This window comes from Puma concolor, chromosome E3 (assembly GCF_028749965.1).
Source record: "Puma concolor isolate L17-30 chromosome E3, mPumCon1.1.hap2, whole genome shotgun sequence".
In the NCBI taxonomy this organism is placed as follows: domain Eukaryota; kingdom Metazoa; phylum Chordata; class Mammalia; order Carnivora; family Felidae; genus Puma; species Puma concolor.
In genome coordinates this window covers 23,008,759-23,032,286 of record NC_141682.1, presented here as the reverse complement: position 1 = coordinate 23,032,286, position 23,528 = coordinate 23,008,759, and the positions used below count along the sequence as shown (strand labels likewise).

The 23,528-nt window shown below is 46.4% G+C and overlaps 1 protein-coding gene across 13 annotated transcripts in view; it reads left to right on the top strand.

Moving 5' to 3' along the window:
- TNRC6A (trinucleotide repeat containing adaptor 6A) overlaps window positions 1-23,528 on the top strand; it is a 201,274-nt gene that overhangs the window by 162,100 nt on the left and 15,646 nt on the right. For 9 of the 13 annotated variants that reach the window (XR_015245648.1, XM_086692683.1, XM_086692689.1 and 6 more), the window contains 13 exons: window positions 2,164-4,746; window positions 6,110-6,286; window positions 7,304-7,479; window positions 8,927-8,959; window positions 10,542-10,622; window positions 10,964-11,015; window positions 14,805-14,947; window positions 15,356-15,502; window positions 15,670-15,807; window positions 16,257-16,385; window positions 16,821-16,898; window positions 17,172-17,382; window positions 20,120-20,251. Coding sequence is in view for 12 of the 13 variants with exons in the window: in XM_086692683.1 (XP_086548809.1) it covers window positions 2,164-4,746; window positions 6,110-6,286; window positions 7,304-7,479; window positions 8,927-8,959; window positions 10,542-10,622; window positions 10,964-11,015; window positions 14,805-14,947; window positions 15,356-15,502; window positions 15,670-15,807; window positions 16,257-16,385; window positions 16,821-16,898; window positions 17,172-17,382; window positions 20,120-20,251 (4,080 nt within the window). In the remaining variant the exon portion in view is untranslated. The remainder of the gene's footprint in view (window positions 1-2,163; window positions 4,747-6,109; window positions 6,287-7,303; window positions 7,480-8,926; window positions 8,960-10,541; window positions 10,623-10,963; window positions 11,016-14,804; window positions 14,948-15,355; window positions 15,503-15,669; window positions 15,808-16,256; window positions 16,386-16,820; window positions 16,899-17,171; window positions 17,383-20,119; window positions 20,252-23,528) is intronic. The other 4 variants (XM_086692682.1, XM_086692680.1, XM_086692686.1 and 1 more) reach the window with 4 other exon arrangements.

Genomic DNA, 23,528 nt, shown 5'->3' with positions numbered 1-23,528 from the left:
GTTTTGTTCTTCCTGAGATAGACGTGATAGAATGAAAAATGTGCTTTGGAGACAGGACTGAAAAATCCCAGTAATCGTCACTATATATTAATTAGTGATAATAACCGCCCTCATTTATTAAGTACCTACTCTGGATCAGGTATGGTTCAAAGCACTTTTAATTATTAACCACTCAATCTTCCAGCTATTTGTGATGGGTATTATTATCGTCCCTGCTTTACAGATGAGGAAACTAATTTGCAGGAAGACGGAGCCTCTTGCCTGTGATCACACAGCTAGTAAATGGCAGGGCAGCTTTTAAGTCCAAGCAGTCTGGCAACAGAGCTGTGCTCTTACTCACTGTACCCAGTTGGCGCTCCGTGGAGCAGTTACTCGAAGCTGGTGTTGAACTAAATACTTCACACAGGACAGTGTAGCTCCCGGCTGGGTGGCGTGGTACTGTTTGTGTCCCCAGTCTGTAGACTTGGTCATACAGCTGCTGCATAGAGCCCGGACTTGAACCTCTGTGTCTCTAGAGTTCCAGCTGTGTTGTTATTAGCCACCTAGTTTTTTTACCCAAGTGCTGAATCCGCTCTTCCTCACCTGTGCTATAACTTACCCTCTGGGCCTCGATTTCCCCATCTACAAAGTTGAAGGTAATAGCTGTGCTCTAGGGTCGTTCCAAGGAGTCAGTGACAAAAATGTATAGAAAACACATGACCCATGGTACTGAATGATGTTGCTGGCGGTGCAGATGCTAGTCCGTGTATTGGCTTGTTTTTGCCCAACGAGACAGACTGTTCGGTGTCTTGTGTTTTGTGACAAAAATCCTTCTCACAGGCAATGAAAGATGGCAAACTTGATTTGGCAGCTAAAAAAACCTGACTCTCAAACAGGGAGCGGAGACCAGAGTCTCTCATAGAACTTTAAATTTCATGTATTTAGTGAATTATATACATGCTTTTGGTTTCTCTTTAGTCCTTTTTTCTGCTACTCTTTTCTAGCTCATAATGTTTTGCTGCTTGGAGGTTGTGCTTTGAGACAAAATGATACCAGGTGAACCTGGTTTTCCACATTAGCAACATCCTGATAGTGAGTTATATTTGTTTTCTAGGCCTCCAGCCCCTGGCGGTTGGCTCATTGGGTCTGGGATATGACTTGAACCCGTGGGTTATTTAGAAGCACCACATAGGATTCTGATCACCATTCTAGTCGAGAACTACAACATAAGCGACCCCCTAAAGGCAGTCTAAATGCAGACATCTTATGCAGGTTAGCATCTCTGAGAAACTTCTAACTACCAGATCCTTAAGCCGAATGAGAGTAATGAATCTGGGAAGGTATTAGAAACATGAGAACTGCCTGCCCCCTACCTGCGGCAAAATAACTAGATGATGAGATACAGCGGTGAGGCCAAGAGTATAGGATTATATGACTGTTCGGTCGTTAATAGTGTCCAGTGTCTGCCCTTGATTTTTTAATCATCGCAATTCTGTGATCTTCTAAAAAAACATGGCTGTGAAAGTAAATTAAATTTTTATAAAGGGGAATGGAACTAAAATAATGCTGACTTGTGTGCAGTATTTCAGGTTGAGTATAAACACTAATGAAATGGAAATATAATGGAAAAGACTTTGTAATTTTTATAAGCATGTTATAATACCCAAAAACAGTTGTGTGGAAAAGCTGTTCTAAGAAAGGGAAGACAAGAAGGCATTTCTAGTATATTTCTAATACATTTAATCAAGTTTGTCTGTCTGTCCTTACCCATCTACTTTCCAACCCCTTCTTTCTCATGTCAGGCCTCTAGGCCTGGGTTGCCTCATTATCCTAATACGTTTACTATCACCTAGTCCTTCCTGACACCAAAATTCTTTTCTTTGCTGATAAGGTAACAGTTTGTTCATTCAGCAGATATTTATTGAGAGGGGCTCTTATGTTCCAGGTGCTGCTTTAGGCTTCTAGGATAACATCAGTGAACAAAGCAGCAAAATACCCTTCCCGTGTGGGATTAACAGCTGGATGAGAAACGTTGGCAGCTGGCATATACCCAGTGCCTTTGTAACCATACTGCCAAGTATCGTATTTGTCAGTATTGCGGAACCACATACATTTATAATGTACTTATCATTTTCTCAGACCCTTCCTAAGCCTAAGTGTTTTTGTACTTCTCCTTTACTCTAGATCTAAACCACAATACTTCAGGATCCCATTATGAAAATTCGCAGCGGGGACCTGTGTCTTCTCCGAGTGACTCTAGCACAAATTGTAAGAATGCTGTTGTGAACGACTCCCCTGAGAAAGAAGTATGGCCCTCAGTCCCTGGCAGTGATCCAGAGTTGGCTTCAGAATGTATGGATGCTGATTCTGTCTCCAGTTCTGAATCAGAGAGAAACATCACTATCATGGCTTCAGGGAACACAGGTGGTGAAAAAGATGGCCTTCGGAATAGCACTGGACTTGGTTCCCAAAACAAGTTTGTGGTTGGTAGCAGCAGCAATAATGTGGGCCATGGAGGTAGTACTGGGCCATGGGGTTTTTCCCATGGAGCCATAATAAGCACATGTCAGGTCTCTGTGGATGCTCCTGAAAGCAAATCAGAAAGTAGCAACAATAGAATGAATGCTTGGGGCACTGTAAGTTCTTCATCAAATGGAGGGTTAAATCCAAGCACTTTGAATCCAGCTAGCAACCATGGTGCCTGGCCAGTATTAGAAAACAACGGACTTGCCCTAAAAGGGCCTGTAGGGAGCGGTAGTTCCGGCATCAATATTCAGTGCAGTACCATAGGCCAGATGCCTAACAATCAGAGTATTAACTCTAAAGTGGGTGGTTCTGCCACCCATGGTACCTGGGGAAGCCTTCAGGAAACTTGTGAATCTGAAGTAAGTGGTACACAGAAGGTTTCATTCAGTGGTCAACCTCAGAATATTACCACTGAAATGACTGGACCAAATAACACTACTAACTTTATGACCTCTAGTTTACCAAACTCCGGTTCAGTACAGAATAATGAACTGCCTAGTAATACAGGGGCCTGGCGTGTGAGCACAATGAATCCTCCTCAGATACAGGCTCCGTCAGTTATGAATGGCACTTCCCTTTCTCACCTTAGCAATGGAGAGTCAAAAAGTGGAGGCTCTTACGGTACTACGTGGGGTGCCTATGGTTCTAATTACTCTGGAGACAAATGTTCGAGCCCTAACGGCCAAGCTAATGGTGACACTGTGAATGCAACTCTAATGCAGCCTGGCATGAATGGGCCTGTGGGCACTAACTTTCAAGTTAACGCAAATAAAGGAGGAGGCGTGTGGGAGTCCGGGGCAGCGGGTTCCCAGAGTGCGTCATGGGGAAGCGGGAATGGCGCCAGTTCTGGAGGAAGTCGAAGAGGGTGGGGAGCTCCCGCACAAAACACTGGCACTAATCTACCCGGCGCGGAGTGGAGCAAACTGCCTAGCAATCAGCATTCCAATGACAGTGCAAACGGCAATGGTAAGAAGTTTACAAACGGATGGAAATCTACTGAGGAAGAGGATCAGGGTGCTGCCACATCCCAGACAAACGAGCAGAACAGCGTGTGGGCCAAAACAGGAGGAACAGTGGAGAGTGAAGGTAGTACAGAAAGCACTGGACGCCTCGAGGAAAAAGCAACTGGGGAAAGTCAGAGTAGAGATAGGAGGAAAATTGATCAGCACACATTACTCCAAAGCATCGTGAACAGGACTGACTTGGATCCACGTGTCCTCTCCAACTCTGGTTGGGGACAGACTCCGATTAAGCAGAATACTGCCTGGGACACCGAAACTTCACCTAGAGGGGAAAGAAAGACTGACAATGGGACAGAGGCCTGGGGAAGCTCTGCCACACAGACTTTTAACTCAGGGGCGTGTGTAGATAAGACTAGCCCTACTAGTAACGATACCTCATCTGTATCGGGGTGGGGAGATCCCAAACCTGCTCTGCGGTGGGGAGATTCCAAAGGCTCGAACTGCCAGGGGGGATGGGAAGATGATTCTGCTGCTACAGGAACGGTCAAGAGCAATCAGTGGGGGAACTGCAAAGAAGAGAAGTCCACGTGGAATGATTCGCAAAAGAGCAAACAGGGGTGGGGTGATGGGCAAAAATCAAACCAAGGGTGGGCCGTGTCCGCCAGCGATAACTGGGGAGAAACTTCGAGGAGTAACCATTGGGGTGAGGCTAATAAGAAATCTAGCTCAGGAGGTAGTGACAGTGACCGGTCCGTTTCCGGTTGGAACGAACTTGGTAAAACTAGTTCTTTTACTTGGGGAAATAACATAAATCCAAATAATTCATCAGGATGGGATGAATCTTCTAAACCTAATCCTTCCCAGGGATGGGGAGATCCTCCAAAGTCTAATCAGTCTCTAGGTTGGGGAGATTCGTCGAAGCCAGTCGGTTCTCCAGACTGGAACAAGCCACAAGACCTTGTCGGATCCTGGGGGATCCCGCCAGCTACAGGCAAACCTCCCGGTACAGGCTGGCTGGGAGGACCTATACCAGCCCCGACAAAGGAAGAAGAGCCCACAGGCTGGGAGGAACCATCTCCGGAATCCATACGTCGCAAAATGGAGATTGATGACGGAACTTCAGCTTGGGGAGACCCAAGCAAGTACAACTACAAAAATGTGAACATGTGGAACAGAAACGTCCCGAACGGCAGCGGCCGTTCAGACCAGCAAGCACAGGTCCAGCAGCTGCTCCCGTCTGCAAGTGCCATCTCCAGCAAAGAGGCGGGCGGCGGCTCCGGTAAGTTTCCACCGGGTCGAGTCTGGTGGTGTCACACAGCACCCCCCAGGACTGCAGTAGCCTCGTTTCCGTTTACCGCTGCTGTTAAGATCTGTTTCACAGAGTAGTTGGATATGCACGCAAGGGGCTTTTCTGCTCTAATGCAGGAGAAGCTTCTAGGGAAGATGGTGACAGGCAAGGTGTGTAACATGAGGGAGCGGAGCTCTGCCGGTGGCCGCGCTGGTTGTGACCCTCACGCGCTCCATTCTCTGTTAGGAAGGCTTCAGAAGGCAGAGTCGGAAAAGTGGTGTCGAGTGGGAATGCCGTACATTTCCCACTTCTCCGGAGCCTAGCCGTCACTTCTTGGTTTTGTTATCTGACTACAGTAGTCCCAGAAATACAGCAAGCATCCAACTATAATACTCTAAACACCGGGTGCTGTATTTGGCCTTCAAAGACATTTATTTAAGGAGGCCTGAAATCCAAGTCTGTTAGACACACAGTGTGTATGTGTGCTTAACACATTTGATAATACTTTTCTGGTGGTATGTTCCACTTTCCTCCCATAACAAGGAACTGATTCCCATCTCTGCAGATTATCTTGACAATGAGGTTTTCATTAAGTGTCACTGGAATGCATTGTCTTTGTTAATGGAGGTTTTATTGAATAATAATCCCACCGGACGTAGCAATAGCAGTGTTTTCATAAACTAACCTCTCAGCATCTAATTAGTCTCCCAAGTAGAGCTTATTGTATTAATTTGAATTTAATTCTTAGAAGAAACAGGTGCGTATCTGAGGGAAAGGCTGTTTTGGTTCTTTTAAACAATGTTGATGGGTTTGCTTTGGGCAACTTAACACTTCAGAATTTTTAAGAAGCATTGTCCAGCAGGTATAAAAATCGGATGCCTACCTTTTGTTAGTCTGGCAGTTCATTTTTGTTTATCCCAGAACAGTGATGTTGAAAGGTTGCCCTTAGGGTATAAATTTCATCCACACGCTGTTACGCGGCTTGATCACCCGCTTGAATTCACTAGGTTTGGCTCAGAGTGACTTGACTTTCCCAGGAATTAAGTTCGTCTTCGAAGGAAGATAACTTGCCATAATCGGGGTTATTGGAAGCAGTCTGCTCTACACCCAGCGGGCAGTTAGGAAAGAAGAGGTGGAAAAAGTCACATCACTGGCTAAACTATCATAATGGGAAATGACTTATCATCTTTGCATAAAACAGATGCCATCTGTTTTTGCGCATCACAGCATCATTATTAGATACGTGAATGTGAAGGTCTTCATCTTTTGTTCCCTAAAGTATTCCTTACTGCCCCTTATTCCACCGCCCCACCCTACCATGTGCTGATGACTTCTTTTCCCACACTTTCTAAAGGCTGGGGTGAGCCCTGGGGGGAGCCTTCTACTCCAGCCACAACTGTGGATAATGGTACTTCAGCATGGGGTAAACCCATAGACAGTGGTCCCAGCTGGGGGGAGCCCGTTGCTGCGGCATCCAGCACGTCCACGTGGGGCTCCAGCTCTGTTGGTCCTCAAGCGTTAAGCAAATCTGGTAAGTTGTTGATAATTCCTGGTAGCTATTTTGTCACAGTGGTGATCGGTCATTGACTGGGACTGTAAATAATCAGATAATGTTTATATTGTAAATGTATTCCTGTATTATCGTACTGGATGATTTCACTGGCTCTTTGAATTCGTAACTTGGTTTGTTCTTTTATTGTTGTAAATTTTCTTACCTTTCCTTAGAACTGTGCTAACTATTAAGGATTTGCATATACTTTACCAAATCTAAATTACATTTTACCAAATAAGATTATCTAGTAACGGTCAAGCAACTTTTATGCTGTCCAGCATGAGTGACTGAATAGTCATGTAGACGCATATCCAAAATGTCCGGCTGAGGTTTCAGATAATTCCCTGAATATTATATGTAAAATGAACAAAGTTCAAGAAGGACCCCTGTTGTTTAGATGAACACGGTCACTGTCCCATAAGTTGTGTGGGGGGCACCCCGTAGGACTTCCAAAGGCTGAGTATAGAGATGAGATACTTTCTGCTTACGATTTGCAATACTTTTTGGCCGTGCTCGTTGAAAATGTATTTCAAAATGAATTCTTTTAAATGTTTTCTATCCTCTGCCCTGTGCGCGGCCATGCAGAATGTTAAGGGTGAACAAGAAGGCTACCATTGTTCCATCTGAGGTACCTTCTGTTTGTAAAAGCATGGGAGATGTTTCATTGAAATTTTTAATTAAAAAAAATTCTCAGGCTTAGGCGTGCCTGGCTGGCTCAGTCAGTAGAGCATGCGACTCTTGATCTCGGGGTCGTGGGTTTGGGCCCCATGTTGGGTGTAGAGATTACTTATAAAAAGAAAAAAAAATTCTTGCCTAATGGAACTTTCAACTCAGTATAAAACATACACTTCTGCCCTGTTGATTTGGGAAGGGAAGTAAAAGCGGGGTTTTTTTAGGTACCCCCGCCTCGCCCCACCCTGTTAATGAGTTCTCATCCTCTAGAAAGAATTGTTTGATTAAAGCATGTTTCTCTTTGTATCACAAATCCACAATCAGGGCCAAAATCTATGCAAGATGGCTGGTGTGGTGATGATATGCCATTGCCTGGAAATCGCCCCACTGGCTGGGAAGAGGAAGAGGATGTAGAGATTGGAATGTGGAATAGTAATTCATCTCAAGAGCTTAACTCATCTTTAAATTGGCCACCATATACAAAGAAAATGTCATCGAAGGTAAACATTTCAAGGGCACAGCCCTTGAAACTTTGAATTCCAAAGGTAGTTTACCCTCAGAAAAAAATTGCTGTCCTGCCTGCCCATTTATGGCGACCAGTACAGTCTAGGCAGTCCCCAATTTAGGTGTAGCCTCGTGTACGGGCAGCCACCTAGAAAACCGTAAGACCACAGGAACTTCCTTTCTCCCCACTGCTGCAGCTTGGGATTTCTCTCCTCCTCCCCTTCCACCAGTACTGCCTGGGACAGCCCCTCACCCAGAGTGGTGCCCGCATGGTGGGGATGAAGAGAAGGGCAAATCTCCATGTTGACTCTTTCCATCCCACCGCCAGCTCATCTCCCATTCCGCTTCACCCGGAGCCCCCAACCCCCCTTTACCCAGAATCACCGTCCTCAGCTCTTCCCTCACCCCGAAAGGTCCTGTGACAGAAATGCCCAGAAATGATCAGAGTTGTTTGGTTTGTCTCCGATATGTGGACAAATGTTACCCCCAAACCTGTTGGTACATCAGAATCATAATGGCATTTGTTAAAAGCACAACCTCCTGTACCCCAGACCTACTGTAGTTTTGGAAATTGGACCCCAAATGTCTCTGATGCAGAGCCAGGTCTGAGACCACTGACATAAAGCACAGGTTCTTAAGAGATGGTATTGGATGCTGGTGTCAGATTCTCTTGGGGACCATTTTCAAAATATATGCCCAGTCCCCACCCAGGTCGTTCTCCCTGGGAGGCCCTCCCCTGGGGGTTCTCCCCCCTCCCCCCCCCCCCCCCCCCCCCGCCGCCTTTTTGAGAAACGTTTGTTTTGTTTTGTTTTTTACGCCCCCCTCCCCACCCCGAGGGACCTTGCAGGTAAAATATCCAGTAGCTCCTCTAGCTGGCCACCAGGGTCCCTCCCTTTTAATCCTGGGATTCTCGGGGCGCCTGGGTGGCGCAGTCGGTTAAGCGTCCGACTTCAGCTCAGGTCACGATCTCGCGGTCCGTGAGTTCGAGCCCCGCGTCGGGCTCTGGGCTGATGGCTCAGAGCCTGGAGCCTGCTTCCGATTCTGTGTCTCCCTCTCTCTCTGCCCCTCCCCCGTTCATGCTCTGTCTCTCTCTGTCCCAAAAATAAATAAACGTTGAAAAAAAAAAAAAAAAATTAATCCTGGGATTCTCAGTCTAGGACCTGCCATTTTCCTTTACAAAGATTTTCATTTGGCTGAATTTGCCTGTTGCCTCCATGTAGTTTATGAAGTGTTTTCCCATATTTTACATAAGCCATTTGATCCTCATGACCTTTTGAGATAGAATACTGATTAGGAATTTGAGACCGGAAAAGGTGGTGGCATGCCCAGAGATACATAACTAGTAAGTGACAGAGCGGGAACTTAAGTTTAGGCCTTCCAGTTCCAAACCCTGTGTTCTTCCCACTGGACCATGCTGTTTTGTGACTTTGTCTTTCCTTACAGGGTCTGAGTGGCAAAAAAAGGAGAAGGGAAAGGGTGTGTAGCCTTTTTACTCTTTCTCCTTTGTTTCTGCTAGTAAAAATCTTTTAGAAAGCAACTGCAAACATTTATTTAGCCTCTGCTGTGTGCCAGGTACTGTGCTTGGTGCTGGGGGTTCAAAACCACTAGGACATGAGCTACACCTTCAAGGAGCTCAGAGTCTAGTGTGGGGCCATAGGAGAGCTCTGAGGAGTGCCCACTTGAATTTGGAAGATGCCTGGGGGTGGGATGTGCTAAGGAGAATAGTAGCCTGACATACTAAAATGTGGAATCTCTGGACAGAGGTGACAAGAGATCTGGCTCTATAGTTAGATGAAGGGGCAGGTTGTAAAGTCTTTTCAGTACCGTGCCAAAGAATTTGAACTTTATTCTGTTTAAAATACAGAGCCAGTGAAATTGCATAGAAGGCAACATGAACTTGGGTTTTTTAAATTACTCACTTTAAAGAAAGCTAACCAGTGATCGTATGAAAGATCATTGGCACTGAGGAGGGACCAGAGTTGGGGATCTCAGGAAGCTTCTGCACTCATTCGGGTGAGAAGTGAGGGCCTGAATGGGGAAGCAAGAATGGATGTGTAGTGCAAGGACTGATTGGAGAGACATTTTGAAATGGAAGGGACAGAAGGCCTTGGCAGCCAGTTAGGCGTGCGGGTGGGAGTGAGAGGCAGAGGAATCAAGGACGACTTCAGAAACCACGGCGAGGGTTAGGTGCTTGCTTCAGAGACCTGCACTTGGCGGGGGGGGGGGGGGGGGGGACTGTGAAGCTGTGTTCTGTCCCACAGTCGGAAGGAACAGGCGGTAGCAACGGGAAAGGGAAATTAAGGCAGCAGACTGAGAATGGCCCCATGGTCTTCACATTCACGGGACACCTTGGTCCCTGTGGCTTCCCGCCTCCCGGTCGACCGGGCATGTCGTGGACCATTCACCCCCTCGAAGCATGTCTCGGTAGTTTCTGTACCGCCTGTTCCCGGCCAGCACCAGGGTGGAAGGGGGGGCCCCCAGCCTCAGCTGCTGCTGGGGTACTGTGTTCTTGGCAACACAGATCATAGTTTTTCAAGTCTTTCATTTGGAAACATATGGTGCTTTTTCAGTACAGCGCATGCAGCATAACTAAAGTACGCGTTATGTGGGTTTCTTTGGATGAACCCGAGAAACCTAATGACTACTTTTACATTAGTGTGGTGTGAGAGCGCCACAGACCCAAATTATGAGTAAGCTCTCAGAGCACCATCCAGTTATAAACTGGAAACTGTGTGACAAGCAGTTCTCCGTTAGTCCGAGGACCTTTTTTGCTTGTGTGGGTCATCAAGGCCCTTTGCTTCCGTCTTTTCCTTCTGACTGCTTGCCTTTAGGGATTTCTCTGTACATTACAGCTATACCAGAGGACTGGAGCAAAGGAAGTTGAAAATCAAATAAGTTGATTTGTAATTGTTAACAACTCGGATAAGAGTTGGTTGAAGGAGAAATTAATTGGCTAAAAATGAGAGTTGGGAATTGTCTTGAAGTTATAGTAATCCATCACTGTACCCAGATCAATAGAGGTGGCCGTGGCAGCTTTCTACTCTTTTGTTTTGCAAAGGGAACCATGAAAGGTGGAAACAAACAAGAAGAAGCGTGGATAAATCCATTCGTTAAACAGTTTTCAAATATCAGTTTTTCGGTAAGTGTGTTTTCCCAGCAGCCCCCTCCCCTTTTAATGGTGGTCTGATACCCCATAATGTTACAGGTGGTCTGTTAACCACCTATAATGGTGGTTAAATTACCCTAATTTAATTTTTTGTTTTCTTAACAAATTATTACTTAGTTTGAGGCCTTATGAGTCTGCTGGAGGTTACAGTAAAATGGGCCATGAAGCCTTCTTTATTTGTATAGTCATAGCTAAAAACATCGGTCACATATCCTCTTTGCCTTTTGACAAATAACGAAGTAAAGGTTTTCGTTTTTAATTTCTTTTCATTGATGAATGAAGGCCTGCTAACATGCCCCATTTTCTTCCTTCAGAGAGACTCACCAGAAGAAAACGTACAGAGCAATAAGATGGACCTTTCTGGAGGTAAATCAGGTTGAGTTTGTATTCATCACTGATGGACAAACGGATCTGTGACATGATCCTACTAAGCGAGCACTGACCTGGGCCAGGAGAGGGGAGGTCTGGGTTCCCGTTACGGTATCCTGTGCTCTCCATCCCGCATTAGGGTACGGTGGTTTATAAGCCTTCCAAGTGCACATCGCTGTGCAAGGTCTGAGGTCACGGTGATACCAGTCTGTGATTACCTCAAGTCTAGTCCTGTCAGGAGGAGTCATCCAAGTTGGGTGATAGAGTCTTAGTAATTCAGGGAACGGTATGTGTAAAGGCTCAGATAATAGGACAGAGACAGTATAAGACAGCTAGAGAAATGGCAAGTAGTTCCATGCAGTGGGAGAAGAAACGTAAATTGGTTGTGGTGGTGGGAGTGTGGTAATGAAGAAGCTTTGCCTAGGGAAGGTGCTAGAAATGAGGCAGAGGCTAAAACATAAGGAGCTGGGGGGTTTGAACTTTATTCTGAAAGCACGGAATTAAATAATTTGAAGCAGGAGAATGACATGATTTGGGTTTATGTTTTAAGAAAATTATGATGATAGGGGCACCTGGGTGACTCAGCCAGTTAAGTGCCCAGCTCTTGATTTCTGCTCAGGTCATGATCTCACCTGAGCCCTGTGTGGGACTCTGCACTAACAGCATGGAACATGCTTAGGATTCTCTCCCTCCCTCTCTTTCTCTGCACCTCCCCTGCTCATGCATGCATGCTCTCTGTCTCTCTGTCTCTCTCTCTCTCTCTCAAAATAAGTAAACTTTAAAAATAATAATAATAATAGTAAAATTATTATGGCTGCAGGTTGAAAATGTCTTAGGACAGGAAAGATTCGCGGCAGAGGACTAAGGACAAGATACCAGAACCAGTGTGAGATTTGTTGGAGTGGGATTTCAAATCCAGTGAGGATTTCAAAACTCTAAGATAGTAGGTGGGAAGACTCTTAATTCTGTGGAGATTCAGGAATTAGAATCAACGAAAGTTGGTAACCAGTCTGAACCAATTCATTGTGGAGGGTGAGGGAGCGGGTGTGATAAAAGCTGATTTCCACTTTCTTGCCTGAAAACTTTAGTAGGTGGTGCCGTTTTTCTGTTAGTCTGAGTCCGGGCAGGAGAGCGGACTATGCAGCGATTTGAACAGGAAGGTTTGATGCAAATCTAAGGAATTATTCGAGTGACGAGGCTTTGCCTAGTAGGAGGTAAGGAGCACACTGAAGATAGACTAGCAGAGGCAAGGAGAGGTCTCTGACCTTAGGACTGAGGTGGCGTGCCCGTGCAGGGGGTCCAGACTCCTGGACCTGGCCTCTGCTCACCGCGTGGCAGAGAAGTCACGGTGGTGTCGCCCACGCGGAACTGCAGGAGCTGTGCCCCGTTGGGAGGTGTCTCACGGGAGGCGCTTTGCCACTAGACCGCCAGAGCCGCTGCCGGGGGTGCCGCGGCAGGGTGGGGTCTGTGCCGCAGGAGGGGGTGCCTGCACCCGGGAGACAGCGGTGTCTCCTGCACCCTCTACCCACAAAGCTGCAGTGTCGGCCGGCCAAGGGAAAGATACGGAAAGGGTCCAGGGCTGACGAGGTGAATTTGGAGCTGAGAGGCGGTAGGTCGATGCATGGCACAGTTCACCCCGCCCTTCGAGCACCATCTTCCACACGCGCCCTGTGCGCACACTGCCCTGTCCCACTACAGTGGCAGAGCGGCTCTGTCTTAACGAGGCGCGGCTCTCTTTCTCTTTCTGACGGGTGAGGAAGTCTGCCCTTTCACCAAACTGAGGAGACACACACGGTCCCAGTAGTCATTGCATTGTCATTGGCGGTATTACTACCCCTCAAAGTTAGTCACACTTGAGACTGAAAGACCGAGTTGTAGAGGGAACTTTCAACAGTTGGATAGGATAGGAACTTTCATCAGTTCAGAGTGGATAAAACGAAAATGGGAGAGAGAAGGTTGGCCTATCCAGATAACCACACTCATGTAACAAGCCATAGGAAACGTGCAGAGCTTGTACTGACCTCGTTTCTGTGAGTGGTCAGACCTGTGGCTGGTGTCCTGGCTTGCTGCTGTCGGCACCCGTCCCACACTGCCCTGCTCTTACCAGTACCTCAGCGCCCCCGGGTTCCTTTGCTGCTGGAGGGATGCAGGTCTTTGTTCCCAAAGAATCCAAGCCCTTAATCGTCCTGCCTTTTCTTGGTTGCTCTGGCTCTTCATTGACCTTTACTAGTGGGCCCGGACATGCGAAGGAGCACCCCCAGAGAACCCCCTGGGTTCTAGAGTCCTCGCGGCCCTTGTTTTGTATCAGAAAGCCCATTTCCTCTGGTGATCAGAGTCACTTCAGCCAGCAGATGAACCCCTTTTGCCTGGCGGTTCAGTGGCACAAGGAGGGCAAAATGTCCAGGTGCCGTTTTCATCTTCCAGTTCAGCGGCCTGATGTGTCTCCTCGTAGAAGCGTTTTCTCTCTCTTGAGGACTAAGGTCTCCAAATCTGTAGAGTTGCTGGAACAGGAAGCAAGAATTCTGAGTGGCTTGTCAGGTATAACAGAGAAACCATGCCGACTCTCACCTTCTGATTCCCAGACCTCTGTGTTCTGGTGATGTGGGTGGCAGTGTGTGCCATGAAGCAGAAGCCCATCCTTGAAGGATGTTGTCTCCCAACTTGGTTTGTAACCAGTTCTACCTGTCAGTTTGGCTAGCTACTTTTGGGTGACGGCGTATGTGGTCAGACCGCTTGATCCACGGGCGTGATCCCATGACCGTCCTCCCTTTGCTCTGGAGTGAGTTCCACGGTCAGACACAGTGCTGTGGGGATATAAGGCCTTCTGCCAGACTGGGGATGGCAGAAGGTTTTCAGGCAGGAAAAACAAATCTGTATCCGGACCGTGGGTCCGTTCTGTGAGGAGGAGGCCCCGCCTCCTCCATGGCTCACCGAATGGCACGCGAGTCGCTGTGCTGTTGTGCTGGTGGCACTTGGTCTAAATCTGTCCGCAGAGCGGTGTCTCACTAGAGACTCTGCTACAGAGCCACGTGGAGGGATGGGGGGGGGGGGATTCTGGGGGCTGCCGGGAGCACATCGAACTTCCTCCCACAGCGTCTCTCCGGCGCCCTCTACCGACAGAGCCTCTGCACCAACTGGCAAAGGAAAAACTGTAAAGAGCCCAGGTGTGCTTTGACTGGGCAGTCAGAAAGGGTGAATTTGGAGCTGAGAGACAGTAAACAATACGTGGTTATTATTAAAGATGAGATACATATAGGAATAAAAAATTGAGTTTGAGGTTGCAGAGAAGGCAGAATGTGGACCGTAATGGGAGAGGAAGACCTGAGAGAGGAGAAGGTGTGAGCCTGTCTTGTCTCCAGTTTCCCCATCTGCTGAATGGGGGTGAGAAGAGTAGGGTTACCAGCATGAAATTAGAGCACACGTTTGGGACAGTGAGTGCCCGGCACATCGCGCGCCTCTGTCCCGATGGCGCGTTCTCGTGGCGGCTGTTTTTGTTATTTGTAACTGGAAATTGTTTTTATTATAAAGTTTAGGTTAAAGATGACCAAAGACATCTTAACCTATTTACTTCAGGTTAATTGGTTCAGTAAAACAGCAGCGTCTGCTAAACCCAACTTTACTTGTGAGGAATGCAAGATTTACTAAATGCAAGTGCATTTTTCACATGTCCTTCTCAAGGCAGAAGTCCTCCCACAGGGAGGAAATGTTTTGCTTTCTACTGTAAATTTATCTGAAGCCAACTGAATCGTCTTCCTACATGGTAACATCATTTCCTGCCTTTATTAGGAATGTTACAAGACAAACGAATGGACATAGATAAACATAGCCTAAATATTGGTGATTACAATCGAACGGTCGGGAAAGGCCCTGGTTCTCGGCCTCAGATTTCCAAAGAGTCTTCCATGGAGCGCAGTCCTTATTTTGATAAGGTAAGTTGTTTGTTTGTTTGTTGTTTGTTTGTTTGTTTGTTTCCCCCCTGTGGCTAATAACCAGTACACTTAATGGCATAATTTTCTCATTAGTGGTTAGGGCATTTAATGTAAGGTACTGCTTATAATCCAGTGCCAAATCCTACTACTGGATTTGTAGTTCATTCTCCCTTTTATGTTTCAGTTTAGCATAGGGATTGCATTTTGTATTTTCTTCTGAATCCCGTAAAATGTGTTTGGTTCTTTTTATGTACTCTAGAATTAACACTAATCTGATCTCTTCTGTTCTCTACCTGTTTCCTGTTGATGCTGGAATGTCATGTGACTTCTCTTCTGTTCCTGCAATGATTTCTCCCTTCTACTTGTTTGCTTGGCTGGTGTTGCACATCTTTCTGTCTGTCCAATCAGGATGGCATTGTAGCAGATGAATCCCAAAACATGCAGTTTATGTCCAGTCAAAGCATGAAGCTTCCCCCTTCAAATAGTGCACTACCTAACCAGGCCCTTGGCTCCATAGCAGGGCTGGGTATGCAAAACTTGAATTCTGTTAGACAGGTAAGTCCACGCGTGTATTTTAGGCTCTCTGTTGAATGCTTTGTAGAAGTAATAAGATCTCTCTTACTTGTAGTTACTGTGTTTAAATCAACATTACAGTGTGGTATTGCGATGTCCGTCCCTAAAGAATCCCACTGGGGTTCTGTTGCTGTCGTTTGGTTTTGCAGAATGGCAATCCCAGTATGTTCGGTGTTGGAAACACAGCAGCACAAGCCCGGGGCCTGCAGCAGCCTCCAGCACAACCTCTTAGTTCATCTCAGCCTAATCTCCGTGCTCAAGTGCCTCCTCCATTACTCTCCCCTCAGGTAGCGACTGCGGGCGTGCTCTCCCCTGTGTACCTGGAAACACTTGGTATTTGAACGAGACAGTTAGGTGCTCCTCATCACATCGACTGGCCTCTTTGAGACGCAGCTAATGCAGAATTAGCTGTCCTTACGAACGGATGTGGGTTGGGTCAAGAAAATGAGTCCAAGTTCAGTTACACCTGAAATTTACCACTACCTTCCGCAAAACACGTTGAGGGGAAGAAGACATCAGCAAAGTAAATTGGCCGCTTTAAGATTTCACCCCTGTCCTCTTGTAGTCAACCCAGAAAAGTTTATATGAACGATAAAGCAAAGCAAGAACTTAACCAACCTTCCATGGTAATAGTCCACAGATTTAATTGCTCTGTTGACAAGTCAAACTACACAGCACATTTAGTTAGTTTTGAGTTATTTGATCAACGTTATTAACTTGCCGTTGTGATCCTAAGGTTCCAGTTTCATTGCTGAAGTATGCACCAAACAACGGTGGCCTGAATCCGCTCTTTGGCCCTCAACAGGTAGCCATGCTGAACCAGCTATCCCAACTAAACCAGCTTTCTCAGATCTCCCAGTTACAGGTGAGTCGGTTAACAGTCCTATTCAGTGCAAGTCTGTTGAGCGTCTACTGTGTGCTAATAAACCCAAGACTCTGCGGGAAGCGTGGCAGCAAACAGTGGGTGCCGTCGCCCCCAGGAAGCTTACAGTCTGTCGGGGAGGACAGGTCGTGAGCTGGAAAGGCGGGATGCTCTTCGAGCACCACCCAGTCAGATCTGGGATGGCGGAGGGAGTGGGATGGGGGCGGGGAGGGGGGTGGGGACATGTCCCTCCCAAAGCGCAGGTAGTTTAGACCGAACCAAAGACCGAATTCAACAACGGCTTGAGGCCAGGGAGCCCCAGGAGGAGGGTATGCCAGATGAGGCCACGCCTTAGGTCCACCTGCAGCCATCCCGAAGCTTGCTCTATGACACGACTCTGACAAGACGCTGACGGCCTTTTCGCCATCTCCCCTCCAGCGATTGTTAGCGCAGCAGCAAAGGGCGCAGAGTCAGAGAAGCGTGCCTTCTGGGAACCGGCAGCAGCAAGACCAGCAGGTAGATCGCACCCTTCTTTCCCCTTTTGCTTCGCTTGCACTGAACTCACTTCATTCGAGCTTGTGACAAGAGAGGCGAAATGCCTGTATCAAGATACGACAAAATATGTGATGCGTTAAGTCTCCTGTTTGCCCGGAGGTCGTGTTAACTGGAGCATGGTGATTATTCACCTTCCTGCCGGGGAGGAGGGGAATTCGGCAGTTGAGGGGGGAATACCTGGGTATCCCTAAAGACTTTCTCTCCAGTGTTTCCCGATCACTTGGTTGTTTTCAGGGTCGACCTCTTAGTGTGCAGCAGCAAATGATGCAGCAGTCTCGCCAACTGGACCCCAACCTGTTGGTGAAGCAACAGACCCCGCCAGCTCAGCAGCAGCCACTCCATCAGCCAGCCATGAAACCTTTCCTCGAGAACGTCATGCCCCACACTACACCCGAGCTGCAGAAAGGGCCGTCACCAATAAATGCTTTCAGCAACTTCCCTATAGGTGGGTTTCTCCTTGGCCGGGGCATTCACCTGACACCAGGAGCCGCTGCCTGACGTCTTCTCCCTTGGCGGCACAGTTCTGTCCCCTCGGAACCATGCCGGCTCTGTGGCTCGTTCCTCTCCGGGAGCTGCCCTGCCTCTCCCAGGGTCAGCCTATCTCCCTGCTTCCAGGAAGGCCTCTCTCCATTCCAGAAAACCATGCTGTTTCAAAAACTCCCTGCTCATTTAAAGTGGGTTAGAATAAAGGTGAAGTTGCTCTCGAGCCCCAGGTGGTTTCCTCGTAGAGTGTGTGGGAGGGGGGAGGGGGGGAGGGTGGTTAGTAACCACATGCCAGAGACACCCGGAGCAGTGCCGCTTTGGGGAATAACTGGGATGAGTGGCTTCTGTGGGGCAGCGCCTGAAATTGTCACGATTGTCTGAGTCTTTAGGGGTGATTTCTGGCATGAGTGTTGAGTGTAGGACACAGAGGCAGGAGGGTTGCCTCTGTTGCCCTTGCAGTAGCTCCCCTCTTCCTTTCTTTCCCTGTCTCCCTCTGGAAACTTCAGGCTTGTATGTTTTCCCCCTCCCTGGGTCTCTTTTCTCTTTGTGCCTTTGATTATATTTTGAGCCTTGATTGTTGACGCTCTGTTGATTTTGCTTTTGCTTTCTCTCTTTTCCCTTAAAATGGCTTCTCAAAAGCCAGCTTGATTGGTTGCCAGCCCAAGTGTGTTGAAGACAGCTAACGAGCTAGCCTGCTCTTGGCCGTGGGCGGGGTGGGGCCTGCTGTTGCCCTGCTTCGCTTCACTCTGGCTCCCCCTCATATTGCTGTGGACTCTCAGCAAGGACAGAGAGATGCATTTTCCTGGTTAAGAGGTCTGCCTAACCCATACCAACACAGCATGGTTGTCTAAATCAGGCATTGGCAGACTGGAGCCTGTTGGCCACATTTGGCCGGTGGCCTGGTTTTGTAAAGAAAGTTTTATTGGAACACAGCCATGGTCTTTTGTTAATGTATTTTCTGTGGTTGCTTTTGTGCTAAAACAGAGTTGCACAGAGACCCACAGACCCTTGTGGCCCACGGAGCCTGAGATACTATTTGAAGCTTCACAGAAAAATTTGCCGAGTCTTGGGTCTGGTTGATGAGTCCAGAGAACAGCAAATGTAATTGCTCTCTTCAAAAAATTGGGATGATATTAGAGAATTTATGTTATTGAAGTTTGTTTTCAATGTTTTATTTATTTTTGAGAGAGAGACACAGAGTGTGAGTGGGGGAGGGGCAGAGAGAGAGGGAGACACAGGATCCGAAGCAGGCTCCAGGCTCTGAGCTGTTAGCACAGAGCCCAATGCGGGGCTCGAACGTACAAACCGTGAGATCATGACCTGAGCCAAAGTTGGTCACCTAACTGAGCCACCCAGGCGCCCCACGTTATTAAAGTTTTTAAGTTTGACCTGATATCACATGGACTGTCGTCAAACCCAAGTATTTAAAACTATTTGTTTTGAAATTTTAAAATACGAACCACCTGGCTATGTGGCCAGAGATTCTGGCTCCCATTGAAAAGTGTTCATTTTTAACAAGAATCTCAGATGATTCTGATGTTGATGGTCCCTGGATCACACTTAAGAAACCCTGGATTAACAGTTTTCTGACCCACAGTATGCAAGATGGAAATTTCCATCCTGTTTCAACAGAGAATATCTGAGTGTGATGTGTTTCATCACCAAAGGTCAAGGAAGTTGCGCCTTGAGATAAGGGAGTCTCTAAATTATTAGAGCAGGACGTTTTTACTTTTTTTTTTTTTTTTTTTTTTAATGTTTGTTTTACTTTTGACAGAGAGAGAGCACAAGTGGGAAAGGGGCAGAGATCGAGAGGGGGTCAGAGGATCCAAAGCAGGCTTCGCACTGACAGCAGAGAGCCTGATGCGGGGCTCAGACTCACAAACCATGGGATCGTGACCTGAGCCAAAGTCAGATGCTCAACCAACCGAGCCACCCAGGCGCCCCAGGACATTTTTGCTTTTCAATGACGGTGTCCTTTGGCTGGCAAGCCAGTTGAAAACTTTTGTTTATAAGCAAAAGATAACTGAACATGATTCCCTATGTTTCTTCATGCGTGGTGCTCTTGGGGGATAGCTAAAGAGATCTATTTTATTGGAGATAAACTTTAATATTGAGCTTCCTTAAAATTGTCTCTTTTTACCGGGGAAATTTATTTGTTTATCGTTTGAGAGAGAGCAAGCACAAGAGGGGCAGAGGGAGAGAGAGAATCTTAAGCAGGCTCCACACTCAGCATGGAGCCAAATGTGGAGCTTGATCCTACAACCCTGAGATCATGACCTGAGCCCGAAATCAAGAGTTGGGTGCTCCAACTGCCTGAGCCACCAAGGTGCCCCACCAAGGAATTTTAAAATAATCATATTCTATAGAGAAATAGTTTTCCACATTAACACAATTATAGTTTTAACAGTTTCACGGTTTGAAAACATTGGGTTATTGAATATTAGAATATCTATTGAGGATTTCTACACAACCTTGGCCAGGGGCCCAGAGTGTTCTGCCTACCTTGTGCTTGTCTGTAATCATTTGGCTGTGCACATTTGTAGGGTGATACCTGCTAAGGAACAGTCCCAGGTTACAGGATTAAAAACATTAGATTAGTTACATGTTTTTTTTCTAGAAAATGGAGGTCGTGGTATTGGAAGGAAAACATGTTATATTTTATAAAGTGGTTTTCTATTAAAATATTGTTTTGTTTTTAGGCTTGAACTCAAACTTGAATGTAAATATGGATATGAACAGTATTAAAGAGCCACAGTCAAGACTAAGGAAGTGGACTACAGTGGACAGCATTTCTGTGAACACATCTTTGGATCAAAACTCCAGCAAACATGGTATGAAATACATTCTTACATGTTGTACTTAAAAAAACAAACAAAACAAAACCCTGTAGAATACTAAATTCAGGCTTTTATTTTATCTTAAATGTCTGTATTTGTAGCCAAATCCACTTAGACCCTTTCCTCATTATTAAAAAGTGCTTATTAGTTATTAAATCTTAAATTTTTAAAAAGGCACAATTAACACAATTAATGATTTTGTACAAAATCAAGATTCAGTATACATTTGTGGTTTAAAAATTTGTCCCTCTTTAATGGTCATTTAGGTTTTTGCAATAGATTTGATCGTTCTAGTGTTCTACTTAACATTTACTTAACTTAGTATGATGGGGAGGGTATTAAAAACTCCCAGCATAATTTGATTTCTGTCAGTGTTTTGTATAATGGCACATTTTCTTCATGTATTTTGTTGCTTTGTGTAAATCATATAGATTCAATATTATTGTCTTTTCATCCGTTAATTACATTTTTTTTTTTTAGAAATATAATTTTCAACCTATTTAACATCAGTCCATCTAGCAAATGTTAGTGGAACATTTTCTGCTTTCCAAAGGACCGTTCTTGGCCACCTGGATACACATGCACACGCACGCACACCATTGAGCATAGATGAGCCAGGAGCAGTACTTGCCCTGAACGGAGCTCTTTGGTTTGGTAGCAAAAGTCAGCACGTGACAGCTTTTACACCCTGTGGTAGGTGCCAGGAACACGGACGGACTGAGATGTTGGCACACGTGGGATGGCAGTGTGCGGTCCACTGTTGGGGGGTGGCAGGGGGCAGGAACGACAACCTTTCGGTGCGCTGGGTCTGGAAAGGCTTTTATATGGAGACTAAGAAGCGGGTCTTCAGAACACATGAAGGGGTAGAGAGAGGATGGCAAAAAGAGTAGAGCATTTGAAAAGTTCAAACGCAGGACAACCCGCGGGGTTCTGTTATGCACGCGTGTCACGGAGGTGAGGGGGAAAAGGGAGGAAGGAGAATCTAGGACAGTAGAGGCCAGAATGAGCAAATCACAGACCACTTTGTGCCGTAAATCATCTTAAATTTTCAACCCAGAGACACAGAAGACTCCAAGCAGTGTAAGTGAGGCAGAAGGCAGTGGATGAGGAGAGAGTGCACCAAAAACAGCCTTAGAATTAAGGATGGAAGGGCTGGGTAACTAACTTAAGTCCTTGTGCAAATACATGATTATCCGTAACCCACCTCCTGCCTCTCTCCTTCAGCCCAACCCCTTGACCTTTAAGACTGGGCTTGGGGCCGGGTGCCTGGGTGGCTTAGTTGGTTAAGTGCCCAACTCTTTTTAAAAAAAAGATTTTTTTTTTTTTTTTAATGTTTATTTATTTTTGAGAGAGAGAGAGGGAGACACAGAATCTGAAGCAGGATCCAGGCTCTGTCTGAGCGGTCAGCACAATGCCCGTTGTGAGGCTAGAACCATGAGATCATGACCTGAGCTGAAGTTGGACTCTTAACCGACTGAGCCACCCAGGCGCCCTGCGCCCGACTCTTGATTTTGGGTCAGATCATGATCTCACAGTTCATGAGATCTAGCCCTGCATCAGGCTCTGCCCTGACAGCATAGAGCCTGCTTGGGATTCTCTCTGCCCCTCCCCTGCTGACACTTTTTCTGTCTCTCAAAATAAATAAACTTTAAAAAGGGGGGGTAACTCCTGGGTGGCTCAGTCGGTTAGGCGTCCAACTTCGGCTCAGGTCACAATCTTGAAGTTTGTGAGTTGGAGCCCCACGTCGGGCTCTGTGCCGGCCGCTCAGAGCCTGGAACCTGCTTTAGATTCTGTGTCTCCCTCTCTCTGCCCCTCCGCTGCTCCTGGTCTCTTTCTCTCAAAAATAAATAAAACATTAAAAAAAAAAAATGTTTTCTAAAGACATCAGGAATAGAGGTCAGCACTCAGAAGAAAAATCTGAGCTAGAATAAGGTTTGGTATTCATCAGAATGTTGAGGTCATGGACATGGACAAGGTTGCCCAGAGCAGTGGAGCCTAGAAAAGAACAAGGACAGCCTCCGGGTGTGGCTCTAGTGAAAGGAGAAGCTGGAGAGGTCAGATGTAGAGAGCCAGAGAAACGCTTCTGTCCTATGGTTTTCTGTCTTCTCGGGGTAAAATGGAGTTTTCCATGTCTGCCCTGCTTATCTGAGCCTCAGTTTCTTTGTAAAAATGACCTCTTGCCTTCCGTGCACTGCTGTGGCAGGTGTCACATCCCTCATGTATCCTACAGTGCTCGGGCACACTGGTACATGGTGTGTGTCACATAAATGGGGTCCTCAGCATAGATTTTAAAGTCACATACACTTAGGATTTCATCCCAGTTCCTAAACTCCTTAAGCCACAGTGTTTGCACCTGCAAAAGGAAATGAGACCTCCCAGAATTGTTAAAGGGACTGAATGCGGTAACAGCCGTCAAGCTCTTCCCTTGTGGCTTGGCACCTGGCCTGTGGCCATTTGGGCGGCGGGGCCTTCCTGTAAGCAGCCCGTTCCCGTGTGTCCTTCATTGGCTTCAATTAATCAAATGATTTTGTATTTATATTTTATCTTCTTTTACAACTTAATGTTGATCTTTTTTTTCCACTCATTTTATCGCATGGACTGTTTTTGCATACATCTGCAGTGTAAGCAGTAAATTCTTAAGTTTTTTAGTTACTAGCTTAAACAGTAAATACTTTTATTCCTATATATGTTCTAGGAAAGTGCTCTTCTTCCGAGTAAGGAAGAGGTTGATCCTTTTTCATTGCTCCAGTCTAGATCCCTGCTGTTCTTTATTTACTTAATTTGATGCTTGAAACTTAGTCATTCTTTCTTTCCTTAAAAATATTTCTATTAGTTATACAAATTACTTAATATTTACATGCTTCTCTGCTCCCAGAATGTTCTCCTTGTCTGTACTTGAGCAGGTGGCATAGCTGACAGTAACTAACCCAAGACCAGTGGTTTTGTTTCATAGGTATTATTTCGATATCTCCAGACTTACATTTCATCCCCTTAAAAATTAAGAATGGGGCACTGGGTGGCTCAGTCAGTTAAGCGACCGACTCTTGCATTCAGCTTGGACCGTGATCCCAGGGTTGTGGGATTGAGTCCTGTGTTGGGCTTCGAGCTAAGCATGGAGCCTACTTAAGATTCTCTCTCTCTCTCTCTCTCTCTCTCTCTCTCTCTCTCTCTCTCTCTCTCCCCCCCTCCCCCTGGACCCCCTGCACAGGTTCTCCTTCTCTCTCAAAAATTTTTTCAGAATCAAGAATGTTTGATGTATTCTGTTTTGTTG